This window comes from Lethenteron reissneri, chromosome 25 (assembly GCF_015708825.2).
Source record: "Lethenteron reissneri isolate LAM-NWPU_2019-01 chromosome 25, ASM1570882v1, whole genome shotgun sequence".
NCBI classification, from domain to species: domain Eukaryota; kingdom Metazoa; phylum Chordata; class Hyperoartia; order Petromyzontiformes; family Petromyzontidae; genus Lethenteron; species Lethenteron reissneri.
The window spans coordinates 4,877,337-4,891,184 of record NC_083803.1 but is presented as its reverse complement, the minus strand read 5'-3'; the positions used below and the strand labels follow the sequence as shown (position 1 = coordinate 4,891,184).

Below are 13,848 nucleotides of genomic sequence, written 5' to 3'. Positions count from 1 at the left end.
TCACCTGAGGACGGCTGCTTGCGTTGTGGCCGAAACGTCGTGAGAATTATTTTATTATGTTTTATTTCTATTATTTTATTATTTCCCTTCTACGTGACTTTACCGAAAGAACCAAGAAGATGAATTCCTGCAGTCACGAAAGCTTTAAATCGAGATTCTAAATGTTTCACGCGGAGGACCGATCCACGCGTCCGTGCTCCGTGCTTGACAAACGTTCGTCCGGTGCTATTCCGCCGAGAGGGAGACGACGTTGAGCCAAGTGAGGGCCTCTCACCACGGGTCTGTGCACATCCCAGAAGGCGCGCTCCTGGCTCTCCATCACCTTCCTCTCCAGCTTCTCCCTCTTGCGGTCGACCCTGGGCGCCGCGCGAGACATGCGACCACTCGGAATTCGTGGCATTCTCTTCTTAAACCTCGCCGTGATTAGAACAATAATAACAACATCTTTATTGGTTTATACTGGGCTTCGCAGTTCTCGTTCTGGGTGGGACTGGGATCTGGATGGGACTGGGTTCTGTGTGGGACTGGGTTCTGGGTGGGACTGGGATCTGTATGGGACTGGGTTCTGGGTGGGACTGGGTTCTGTATGGGACTGGGTTATGGATGGGACTGAGTTCTGGGTGGGACTGGGATCTGGGTGGGACTGGGTTCTGTATGGGACTGGGTTCTGGGTGGGACTGGGATCTGTATGGGACTGGGTTCTGGGTGGGATTGGGTTCTGTATGGGACTGGGTTCTGGGTGGGACTGGGTTCTGTATGGGACTGGGTTCTGTGTGGAACTGAGTTCTGTATGGGACTGGGATCTGGGTGGGACTGGGATCTGGGTGGGACTGGGTTCTGGGTGGGACTGGGTTCTGGGTGGGACTGAGTTCTGTATGAGACTGGGTTCTGTATGGGATTGGGTTCTGTATGGGAATGGGCTCTGTATGGGACTGAGTTCTGTATGGGACTGGGTTCTGTATGGGACTGGGTTCTGTATGGGATTGGGTTCTGTATGGGACTGGGTTCTGTATGGGACTGGGTTCTGTATGGGACTGGGTTCTATATGGGACTGGGTTCTATATGGGACTGGGCTCTGTATGGGACTGGGCTCTGGTGCGTGGACTCGCCTGGCCTGCGCCTCCGCCTGCATGAAGATGAACTCCCACTTGCGGTCGAACGCTCTCTGCAGTCGCGCGAGGCTCTCCTGCAGATGGGTTCACACCACCATCATCAACTGTCATCATCACCACAATATTGCACCAATTTATTCAGCGTCACCACCATAATCATCATCACTGTGATCACCATAGTATGCATGCGAAGGAATGCGCGTGCCCTGTGTTAGACTGGCCCTTCTCCGCAGCACAGGCGCTACAAATAAGGACTATCGCCTGAAACGTCGCCTCTTATTCACTTTTCTTTTTAAGGCGGCGCTGTTGAAGAATGCGTTCATTGTAATATTTTTCGCACCACTCGCCAACGCAGTCTCACCAAATGAGTTGCCGTGTGCGTGCAGGTGTGTGCACGCTCACGGCCACCAACACAGGTGACACTTATCTCAACCGGCTCTGAGCCCTCCCTAGGTCGACTCGGCCTCAAGTGAGCACCTGCTGCGGTGTGTAAACATCGCCACTGGGGAGACAAAAGCGGCCGAGAGTGGTGCTGGCCACCCACCCCCTCGTGTGCCGTGCCGGCCTTCATAGGTGCTACTCGCTAGCAGCACTTGCCACAAACGTATTTATGTCTATGCGGGGGATCTTTATCTTTGTACGTACGCGTGCATTTTGAGATCATTACAGCGGTGTAGCATTTACGCTGGGAATACCAACGTAACGAGCCGCATGCAGATGAGATGAGTGTGTGTGGCCATCTGCCAGTCAATCTACAACCGTAATTATCCAGATGCAGTCGGCTTGGCCAGGCGATGGCTGCCGCTCACTAACTCAACGGGGATGATACTCTTAGGTTTTTTCGGTAAAGTCACATAGGTAAAAATAAGATAAAAAAATAAAAATAATAGAAATAATAATAGAAATAAAATGAATAATAATAGAAATAAAATGATTATTTTATTTCTATTATTATTTCTATTTTTTTTATTTTTTTTCAATTATTATTTTTTTTTTACCTTACGTGACTTTACCGAAAAAAATCTAAGAGTATATGAATCCTTGCAGTCACGAAAGCTTCAAATCTAGACTCAATAGGGATGACTTGGCCAGTCTGTTCAAGGTTGTGCGGCGGCTCTGTGTGTGTTCTCGATTCAAAAGGCATTTCTTTAGAGCTGCTTTTTTGTGTTTTTAAGGGGCCGTCCATAAATGACGTCACGCGATTTTGGACGATTTTGGACCCCCTCCCCACTCGTCACACGGCGTTATAAAAAGTAAGACTCCCCCTCAAATATGACGTCACAAAGCTCTGCCCCACCCCCCCAAAATAAACTATTGTCATTGTAGTGCGTATTTAATGTGGCGCTGCACTCTGATGTTGTAGGAGAAAACATTTATTAAAAGTCTATTTTATTAAGTAGAACGTGTTGTCTATATTTATTAAAGTTGCGCATTTTGATGTGACGTCACATTTCTCAACCCTCCCTCCCTCGTCACACCTCGTCACAAATGTCTGACCCCCCCCCCCCCACCAGGTGCGTGACGTCATTTCTGGACGGCCCCTTATTCCGTTGTCCTTCCCCCGCACCTCCGATTAGCACGGTTGGCTACGTACGGCGCGAAAGAAGTTCAACGTACATACATACCTGGTGTCCGTGTGGTTTAGGTGTCTGTGCGTACGGGTTTGATCCCTGGCCGCGGCTAACATCCGTAGCAGCGGAATCTCACCCTGGCGTGGGCCTCCCCTAGGTGGACCCAGCCTTAAGTGAACACCAGGAGCGGTGCGGTGACGTGCATCATCACTGGAGAGACAAAGACGGCCGTGCGCGTGCGACTCACGGCCTCGTAATCCGCGAGTTCCAACCTCGCCTTGTTCTGCATGGTCCTCTTGCACAGATACACGGCTACGTCGCGACACGGACACAGACGGAGACACGCAGAGGCACAGAGACGTAGCGACAGGCAGACACGGACACACACGGCATCGACACAGAGACGCATTGGCACAGAGACGCAGACAGAGGCACGTGTTGCGTTAATGTGCTCTCAAAGAGCACTTATCCCGGAATGTGTTGTGTGTGTGTGCGTTATGTACATATATATGTGTGCAGGTGTGTGCGTGTGTTTTTATTAATATACTTGCAGTAAATCTGAAACTTGTAAGCGAAAAGCAGACCGCGACGTGATATTCATTGCATCAATGCGTGTGCCATTTGTAAGGGCGCGGTGACACAGACCTATTTCGTTTAAAGGTTATAATCCCTTGTTCATCACGACGTCCTTTTTACTTTGATGTCTCAACAGCGTGACGGAGATTACGTGATGCCGTGAGGGTTCTGCCTTTGTAGTGAAGGTTGTCAGTTGATACTGAGGAGGGGGGAGGAGGCGCCTCGGCCCCCCATGTGGAGTGACGTCACCCGCTAATTATTATGAATTCGGGGGTGTCCATTTGGAGGACGTCACCTTATAATGATTATTAATGAGGGAGGCTGTTCGATGTGGAGTGATGTCACTTGCAAATGATTATTAGTGACGGGGGGGGGGGGGAGTATTCCATATTGGGTGACGTCACCCGCTCATGATTATTAATGAAGAGGGGTCGGGGGGGTGTGTCCATTTGGAGGACGTCACCTGCTCATGATTATTAATGAGGGGGGCTGGTCGACGTGGAGTGACGTCACGAGCGTTGCACACAGACATTCTTGGCTAATTATAGTAGGTTATAATAATGGGGGGGGTGGGGGTGTGTCCATTTGGAGGATGTCACCTGCTCATGATTATTAATGAGGGGGGCTGGTTGATGTGGAGTGACGTCACGAGCGTTATGAATGATCATGATGCATTTCTCTGAATCGCGTTCATTCGGGAAGCTGCTCTGTGCCTCCAACTCGCTCCGAAGCTCCTCACCGTAATCCGTGTTCTCGGGATCCCAGCAGTTGGAAGGCCAGAAATATGGATTCTGCAAGAACGAGTCAGCCACGATTACCACCACCACCACCACATGTCATATCACACATGTGATCTTCACCACCACCACATGTCATATAACACGTGTGATCTTCCCCACCACCACCACCAACATCATCATCATCATCCGTCATGAACAATACACTTCTGGATGAAGGCTCCGTGATGCCAAACATCATCTCGCTGTTCTTGGTTCTTTCGATAAAGTCACGTAGAAGGGAAATAATAAATCATAAAAATATAAAACAATAAAAAATATATTTCGTTCTACGTGACTTTACCGAAAGAACCAAGAATATGAATCCCTGCAGTCACGTCTGAACTGGATGAGCCGATCTCGTCGTCGCAACCACCGTTGGTGCTGGTCATCCTCTCGGGCCGTGTCCCCCCCCCTCCTTGTGGCTGTCATTCCGTCAGCGGTCTCACCCATCACTTCTCGTGACGTGTCCTTCTCGAGCCCAATTGTTTACTTTCCATGTCAGTCAGGCTGCATCACGCCCGACCTCTATTTGTCTCTCGGTGTAATTCCCAGCATGCACCCCCACCTCTCCACGTTTCTTTGACCTCATGAAATATTCACAGTTCCTTGCCACGATGTCGAGGCGTTAACGAGCTCGCCTGCTATGCAGGAGTGCGTGGGTTCGATCCCGACCCTGACTTCTATATTTTTGAAGTTTGCGTGTCTTTTTCCCCCTGGCCACGTGGATTTTTTTCCGGGTTCTGCGGGTTTTCGCTCATCATCTATCCACTGCTGTTATACAGTTCCACATTAGTCACTTCGTTGAGCTATCATTTGTGGCCAGGTCGCTTCTAGAAAAGAGCTGCATAGCTCAATGTGTCTTACCTGCTCAAATAAAACATCGCTTACTTTAGTTTGTTACAGTTGGAATGGTGTGGCTAAGTGCCTTGGTTTTGCCGTTAGAGCGTTATCGTGTATTATGGCATTTCTTTATTGAATAAAAAAGCGTAAAAGTGTGTTAAGGGATTTACAACGAAATCAGTTGGACCAGACATTTTCGCAAGTGCTTTCTATCCCATAGCGTGGCTAAGTGCCCCCGTTGCAAAATGTCAAACGAATATCAAACGTCCAACCGACCACCCTTCGGTGTTTCTTTGCGCCCTTTCATAACATTTGATATTTCTTCTCACTTTCTTGCTCGTCCGACACGGGATAGACCGCTGGCCCACGATGATGGCGAGGCCTTCATCAAACCGTGGAGACACCATGGTCGATGACGATCGTGGGGCGACTTCGATGCGGCAGTGGATATGTCCACGGCTCACGACGACGACGATGATTCGTTTGGCGAGGGGCGGTCACTGCGCGCGGCGCCTTCAAACCCCGGTCTTGACCCAGTTCGACTCCCAGCACCGGTCGCTAGGTGAGCCACCTCGCGTTTGAAACTCGCTCGTGAACACGAACTCAGTAGCCCCAGCGAGACTGGGGGGCGAAATGCGTGACGCTAAATGGTGATTTCCCCGGCTAATGTGATGCGTTCACTGCCGTCTCACCCGAGGCGCTGTTTAGACATTCTAACATTTCCCATTTATGACCGCGGCTGCCTCTCTCCTCCATGAACACGGAGGGAAGGAGCTGGTGTGCGCATGTGTACGCGTGTGTGTTAGGTCTACTCGGCCTGAAATGAGTACCTGGTGCGGTGTGTAAACATCGCCAGTGGGGAGACAAAGGTGGTCGGGCGTGGTGCTGGCCACCCACCCGTACGTGCACCGTGCCGGCCTTCATAGGTGCTCGCTCACATCACTTGCCTCAAAAAGTCTGTTGAGGCTAAACAGGGGGATCTTTAATCGAGATTTGAAGTTTTCGTGACTGCAGGGATCCATACTCTTTGGTTCTTTCGGTAAAGTCACGTGGGACAACCACCTGATGATGGACGCTTGTGTCGCACCCGAAACGTCGTGATTTAATTTTATTTATTTTATACCTACGTGAATTTATTCGAAAGAACCAAAGAGTAGTTGGATCTTTGTCCTGTGCCAGCCAGGCCGCACTGTGTAAAAGGGGCTCGCAGGTCCTGGCCAAGATCCGTGCATTTCCCCACGAATGAGCTCGTCCGCAAATCGAGGCTGCGTTGGCTGGGTCGCGTAGCCCGCATGCCCAGCCACCGCATGCCCAGCCACCGCATGCCCAGCCACCGCATGCCCAGCCACCGCATGCCCAGCCACCGCATGCCCAGCCACCGCATGCCCAGCCACCGCATGCCCACCACCGCATGCCCAGCCACCGCATGCCCAGCCACCGCATGCCCAGCCACCGCATGCCCAGCCACCGCATGCCCAAGCAGCTTCTGGTAGGCCGGATAGATGGGGCTTAATGGACTCGAGAAGAGATGGACTGATGCGCTTAGGGAGGATTTGGAGCTGAGTGGACCTGCCAACAATTTGGCGCCGGCGGTGTCAAGATCGATTCCCGTTCGTGGCAAACATCGGTGGCGCGTGGCATCTGAACCGCTACTGGGCCTCTCCCAGGTCGACTCAGCCGTAAATGAGTACCTAGTGCAGTGTCTAACATCAATCATCAGCGCCTGGCGCGGCAAAGGCGGTGTTATGCTGGCCGCGATGGATGTTCGCCAGCAAGCAGCATGTGCCCCAACAGTCCGTAAGCTACAAGAGGGTGTGGGCCGGGGGAGGGCCTTTGTATTTGCGTAATAGGTGCTCGCTAACTGCAACTGCTCTCACAGTGTACGTACAGCGACACAAGGATGGATGCACGTGTGCGTGGCCTGGCGTGAAGTTAGTCGCCCCCTTGTCAATCATTCGCGGTCGCAGATGTCTGCGCTTCTTGGTTATTACACCACCCACAACCCCCCCCACACCCCCCCCCCCAGCACCTCCCCCCTCCCCAGTAATGTCTACCCCGGGTTGAGAGGGGGCACCTGGAACCGGTACAAGGCGCCGTCGTCTTTGAGCACCAGCACGTGGTCTGAGATGGGGAAGAAGTAGCCGTGGGCTGCCATCTGCGTGCCCAGGTGCAGCGCCTCCGCTGGGAGATCGAAGGGGAAGGGGGTTGTGTGGGAATAGCGCGGGGGGGGTGAGTGGGGGGGGTCTCTCACACTCACAATCAGGGCGGTAGCATCAGCCACACGTGTGTCGCGTGGGTGGGTGGTGTGCTGGACATCGCACCCACTCGGGTTCGCCTTCATGAGTGCACTTTCTGCAACACTCCATTAAAGGCTATGGGGGAGGGAGGGCTGGTTTGGAGGGAGGGGTAATCGAGTTGATGGGTGAATGATCGGGTGGGTGAGCGAGCGGGTGAGTGGGTGAATGATCGGGTGGGTGAGCGAGCGGGTGAGCGGGTGAATGATCGGGTGGGTGAGCGAGTGGGTGAGTGGATGAGTGGGTGAATGATCGGGTGGGTGAGCGAGCGGGTGAGTGGATAAGTGGGTGAATGATCGGGTGGATGAGCGAATGAGCGAGTCGGTGCTAAGAGTGAATGTGTGCGTGAGAGTGGGTTTGTTATTCAGCCGGCGAGAGTGTGAGAAGTGAATGATTGTGCATAGTGCAATGGTTAGCGCTGCGCTACAAACTCGGCGAATCGAGTTCGATTCCAGCTCACGGCCAACACCGGTGACGATTATCTGAATCTGCCCTGGGGCTCCCCTAGGTCGACTCGGTCTCAAATGAGTACCTGGTGCGGTGTGTAAACATCGACACTGGAGGGACAAAGGCGGTCGGCCGTGGGCCTGCATAGGCACTCGCTAACAACACTTGCCCCAACCGCCTGTTGAGGCTATACGGGGATCTTTGCGTGCGGCAGTGCTCCGTCTACCTTGGTCCTGGGTGTTGAGGTTCTTCATGAGCCACTGCACAATGTCGGCTCCTGCACGCGGACGGGAAACGAACTTCCATCAGCCTTGACCCCAGGTGACCTCCGACCTCAAGGAGCACGTTCAAATCTCCGTCGTGGATTCGTCAACGTGGAACAAGCACAGCAGTGACAGCCCGCAAAGTGGTTGTTCTGTGGCTGCAGGGTTCCAAGCCTTACCTGGAATGTGATCGTTTTTATCAGCAGGACGCTCTGCTGAGTGAGTTTACACTGAGCGGACCTTTGTCACTCTACCGCTGGATGGGGGGGGGGGGGGGCTCCCCACGTCGTGTTGGACGTGGGGGGTTGTTTGACCATACTTCACCACGCTGGTCATCGTCGATGTAGCTTCTAAATCTACTTTGATGCCGCTGCTGCTGCTGCATTGGCCTGTGTGCATTGTGTCGAGTATGAAAACAAAAATCTTGATCACAAAAAACAACTAATGATGCGTGACGGTGGAGAAATATCGGTAATTCAACATACCCTAATATATTTTTTAAAAAGTTTTGCTGGCTGGAGAGAGGGAAGTACGGACAGTCACGTCCAAAGGCCTCGCTCGGTCACGTTGAAATTTATCTTCTTTTTTGAGAGATTATAACAGGAGATAATAACAAGAGATTATGATAGGAGATTATAATCTCTCAAGAAAATAAACCATGCTAATCTTCAAATTTTGACTTTAAACTTTCCTGACTGCAGGCATTCACATTCTTGGTTCTTTCGGTAATGTCACGTAGATAAAAATAAAAATAAATAAAACAAATTACATAAAAAAGTTGCTTTTATTATTTAACATTTTTATTATTTTTATTATATGTATTTTTTTTTCTACGTGACTTTACCGAAAGAACCAAGAATACATAATAATCTTAGTTTTTAAGAGATTATAACCTCTCAAAAAAGAAGATAAACTTCAACATCCCTCGACCTACGACTGTGGGTGCTCTCTCCTCTCACACCGCACTCCACCCCGACCCCACACTCCCGCGGACTGCAGCGTCGTGTCCCTTACCCGTGACCACGCTGGGGATCTTGGTGAGGAAGCTCTTGACGGTGCGGATCGCGACGCCGCCCTCCTCAGCCTGCATCCGACGCACGATCTGCTCCATCTGCACGCCGGTTCAAAAAACAACAAAAAAACAACAACAAACAACAACAACAACAACGGCCATCGGCACACGCGGTGGCTATGAGATGTTAACTACCTCGCTTGGTATGCAGGAGGTCGCGGGTTCGATTCCGACCCCGACGCCTGCTGTGTATTTTGAGTTAACGATCTCTCTCTCTCTGCCCGTGGTCGCATGGAATTTTTTCTCCCTCCACGTTTAGAAATACGTTTAGAAACATCCACACGACGACGAGCCACTTCGTTTGTGGCCAGGTCGCTTCTGATAAAGAGCTAATTAGCTCAGTGGGCCTTACCCAGTGAAATAAAAAAAACATAGTTTAGTTTAGTAGATAGCAGCAGTCTCAAATCCTCATTATCCACCGTGTCTCTCTACTAGGATTCTCATCTTATGTGCACTGAAGAAGGGCCATTGTTCGAAACGTCGCCTGTTATCTATGTTTCCTATTAAGGTACTTGTGGGCCATAGGCCAGAGTGGAAACTGCTACCACCTAAAGTAGCAAAGCTCTCGTGGTGCCAATCTATTTACACGGCTAATAGAGGATTATTTCATATGGTTATCATATAATTCACTATCACTGGCCACGTAAAGAGACATGTAAACCTGCGTGAGTCATGCCATCCCAGGTGGAACCGATGAGTGGAATTTATGGTCTTTTTGTTGCATTTTATTACAGGGAAGAGTCGCATCCATGTATCTTCGCAAGTAAGACGGGCAGCGCATTTAACACACTACGGTATCTGTAAAGACAAAGCACTGCTAACTTGATCGTCTTGCGTACGAACACTCATCGGTGGAGTTGGACAAACATCCAAATATAGGACCACGCAGCTCGGACAATTGTGGATAGTTAGCAGTGTGTGAGAGAGAGAGAGCGAGAGAGTGAGCAAGAGAGTGAGCGAGAGGTGGGGGTTTACATAAAGCAAAGTTATTATTTAAAAAAAAAATTACGAAATGATGAACGAAGCAAAGTGCCGACTACACCGAGCCTTTTCTTGTTTCCACTGATCGTAAAAAAAAGAGAGAGCGAGAGAGCAGTCGACGTCTATCTCTGTTACGGGGGCGGGTTGGGAGTATAATCAACGCATCTTCTCAAACAAAGCCAGCGCAGTCAATTGATCTCTTTAAAGACACGGTAAAGCCAGGGTGTGTTACAACACACTTGCGACAGAGATTGCACCAGCAACAAACCTTACTAATTGGCTGTGCCGGCTGGTGGCGGGTTTAATGACACATTCATATTTACGCGATTTAACCGAACCCCCCCCCCCTCCTGCTCTATTATGGATAATGTTTGTTCGTGAGAGCCTCCTACGTGTTAAACTCACCACCAACGTATCTCATTAATCACAGCCCACGTCAACTCGTCTGATTAATGATCAGAGAGGGAGAGGCTGTGAAGTGAAGTCATTCCCCTTAGGAGGCGCGCAGGAGATGTGTTTGTCCTGCGTGTCCGTGACTGCCATTCGCGTGCGGAGATCACGAACTGCGGGCGATGTGGTCACAATGAAAGCGGACCGCCACGGAATCACCGATCTTGCTGATATTAGCCAATCCAATGAAGGGGGCGGGGGAAGGGGCGTGTCACATTATTACTCGATTCATGGATCGATTGGTAACGAATTGACGCAGCAATTAACCCGTAAATTGTGATTAAGGGGTTATCCATTTAGGACATACGCATGGAGGGGGTAGGAGGGGTTAACCCAAACGCGTACGCTTGCGTATGGGGGGTCTATGACAATGTCCGTACGCATAGGAAACGGGGGGGGGGGGGTGAAACCTCGATAATGAATTGTCGACATTGGCCTTGAAATGAGCCACAGTTCAGTGTCTTCAGCTGTCAGACAACAAGTCCTGCCGGGAGAAGTGGGACTGTGGGAGAGGTGTCACTTCGTGTGTGCCACGTGCCCCTGACTGCAGCTATCACGCAGCTCGGCAACATCAGTGGCCAAGGGACGCAACTGAATTGTTTAATGCAGCCGGCGGTGGACTATCTGTTTGCTTAAACACGCTAATATGATTAATCCTTGATCGTTTCTGGTGTGGATTAAATAGATTCGGGGGGGGAGGTGGTGCGTCAGGCGTACGTACGCAGGTGGGGGGGGGGGGGGTAAAAGTCCGCGTGCGTACAGAGAGGGGGGGAGGGGTCAAGTTTTGACAGATTTTTGCGTTACCTACTCAATGGATGGCCCCAAACTCCGGTGTTTTTTGACGCGTTTGTTACGAATCGACTGAGCGGAATCGATGCCATTAATCTCGATTCACGATCCACAATTACCATATATGGTGATGGGGGTGGGGTGGGAAAATCTCCGATCTGTGATTTTGTCGGCTGTAGGATGGTATCGCTCTATTCCAGAGCCTCCGTGGCAAGGCATTTGAGACGCCGCAGCGCCGCCACGTGTGGAGGAGTCGTGGAGGCGATTGCAACGGGGCTCACGAGGCGCGAGCGGTCGGTCAACTCAGAGGGGTGGATCTCCGGCTCAGGGGGCGTCCACTGCTTTCTGCCAAAGCTTGACAATGAAAAAAACTCTCAGCCAAAAGCTCCCTTCATATGCGCATCTCCAGTGTCTTGCTCCTCCCACTCCCAGCACCCCTCCTCTATCTCTCCTCCCTGGCTCCTCCCCCGTCTCTTATCTATACAGTAAAACCTTGGATTACGAGCATAATTCGTTCCGGAAACGTGCTTGTAATCCAAAGCACTCGTATATCAAAGCACTCGTATATCAGTTGTGATCACGTGATGCTCGGCAGACAAAGCGTATACACGTACTGCTCGTATTGCAAGACCTCGCTCGTTTATCAAGTTAATATTTATTTTAAAATGTTGCTCGTTTTGCAAAACACTCGCAGACCAAGTTACTCGCAATCCAAGGTTTTACTGTATAGCCCCTTGTTACAGCAGCTCTTTTGCCCACTTCAGCATTTGTTTCTTGCTGTGGTTGTCCCACCTGATGACGGACGCTTGTGTTGCGCCCGAAACGTCGTGATTTATTATATTATTTCTATTATTATTATTTCTATTATTTATTTATTTTGATTATTATTTCCTTTTTACCTACGTGACTTTACCGAAAAAAACCTAAGAGTATGAATCCTTGCAGTCACGAAAGCTTCAAATCTAGAATGAAAAAAAAATTCCTCGGATCAGGACGCCGCCGCCGATCGAACAAATAGAGTTGAATTGTTGTCATGGCTATTTCCCCCCCCCCCCAGCCTACCACCTGCTCAGGCTGCACGCGGCGCTGCGATGTGACTTCTCCTCTAAGGGATTCGCGTTCTGCACCTCTGTGGAGAGAGCGAGGAAGCACCTCCACTCCTCCACCTTCTCCGTCTCTCACTCTCTCTCTGTCTCTCCTCCTCCCCGTGCCCAATCTCGATTGCCATCCGTCCGTCCGTCCGTGTGCACGTTGAACTTCTTTCGCGCCCTACGTAGCCAACGGTGCTCATTGGAGGCGTGGGGGAAGGGCAACAGACGAAACACCGAGCAGCAGGACTGAAGCGACGAGTTTTCAATCGTAGATTTGAAAGTTCGGAGCTCCGGTGGCCTCCTCATATCGGAAGGGAGAGCGTTCCAGACGGCCGCAGAAGCGCATCTGAAAGCGCCGCGTGGTGACCGCTGTCCTGCACCCCTCCACTGGAATCAACTTCCCTCGTTCATTCAGCAGTCCCCGTCACCCCCCTGTGGTTCCTCTCCTGAAGTTTACCTTTTCTGTGTTTTGATTTAGTGTGCTGATCTTAAAGGTGCATTGAAAAATTATAATACTCCGATTGATGCTCCTGCTGTTGTGGAGTGACTCATGCAGCCAGCTATGGCTGCAGGGTTTTGGTGGTACATGTTGTTAATATCATTTATTGTGAAAATTCCGTCACAGTTCCTATGATCACTGTTTCATTGCTTTCATGGCTTTATTTTGGTGATTTAGAAAAGTGTATTGATTTAGTCATGTTTTTTTTGTTATAGCACGGAGTAAGACTGATGGCCTTAATCTAAGTGTTGGTGTACGGTGTTTTTTCTGCAATATTTTGCTGTCTTTTCTTGGATTTTCTGTTTGCACTTAGTCACATAGTCACTTTAAGATGTTTTCTTGTTCATGTTTTTTGTTTGTTGCGGTTACACATGATTCAAGAGCCGAATGGCTCACAGGGCTATACCTAATAAATTAACTTGAAATGAACTTGAACTTCTCTCTCTCGCACATTCTAATCCTCGCCCCTCCACTCCGTCCCGTCCCTCCCCTAACCCCTCGTGCTCACTCGTTCCTCAACCCTTTGCACGCCGCTGCCGTCGAAATCGTTCCGTTCTGCTGTCACCGTGTTTTTGTTGACACGACGTTAATCGCCTCGAGCGAAGGCGCTCTGTATACAAACACTGTACAAGAGAAAACTCGCGAATCCCGCGCGCGTGTGCCCGTGCGTGGATCGATGCGCCGAGACGCTCCGAGCGAGACGCGGGCGCAAGCACTACAGAGAGAAATGAAAAGGTGCCACCACCCCCGATTTAGATCGATCTGTGATGTGGAAGCCTCTGAACCCGAGAAGCTTCAGAAGTCCACTCCGCCCACGAATGCGCAGCAGCAACAGCAGCGCCCGCCCCCACCACACCGCAGCCACCACTGCCGTCGTTGTTTTGCTTGAACAACAGCATCGGTGCCGTGACCGATACTTATAATGACTTCTGGGTGCGCGCACGGCCTCCTGTGGAGGGTGGGGCTCGTCGAGTCTGCGTTGTGCCAACGCGCTGCGTGCCCACCGAGAGGGCTCGCGAATCAATCGATGGAACGCTGCAGCCGGGACGAAGCGGGGGTCTCACTCGCACGCCGCCACTGCGCT

The 13,848-nt window shown here is 50.8% G+C and overlaps 1 protein-coding gene across 5 annotated transcripts in view; it reads right to left on the bottom strand.

The window, feature by feature from the left end:
• LOC133347069 (regulator of G-protein signaling 7-like) overlaps nucleotides 1-13,848 on the bottom strand; it is a 58,413-nt gene that overhangs the window by 14,857 nt on the left and 29,708 nt on the right. For 2 of the 5 annotated variants that reach the window (XM_061558982.1, XM_061558981.1), the window contains exons 2-8: nucleotides 8,897-8,993; nucleotides 7,846-7,896; nucleotides 6,953-7,059; nucleotides 3,999-4,050; nucleotides 2,931-2,995; nucleotides 1,110-1,186; nucleotides 275-356 (exon numbers count right to left, since the gene is read on the bottom strand). In XM_061558982.1, coding sequence (XP_061414966.1) covers nucleotides 275-356; nucleotides 1,110-1,186; nucleotides 2,931-2,995; nucleotides 3,999-4,050; nucleotides 6,953-7,059; nucleotides 7,846-7,896; nucleotides 8,897-8,993 — 531 coding nt within the window. Of the gene's footprint in view, nucleotides 1-274; nucleotides 357-1,109; nucleotides 1,187-2,930; nucleotides 2,996-3,998; nucleotides 4,051-6,952; nucleotides 7,060-7,845; nucleotides 7,897-8,896; nucleotides 8,994-10,340; nucleotides 10,629-12,301; nucleotides 12,444-13,848 lie in introns of those variants that run through there. The other 3 variants (XM_061558983.1, XM_061558985.1, XM_061558984.1) reach the window with 3 other exon arrangements.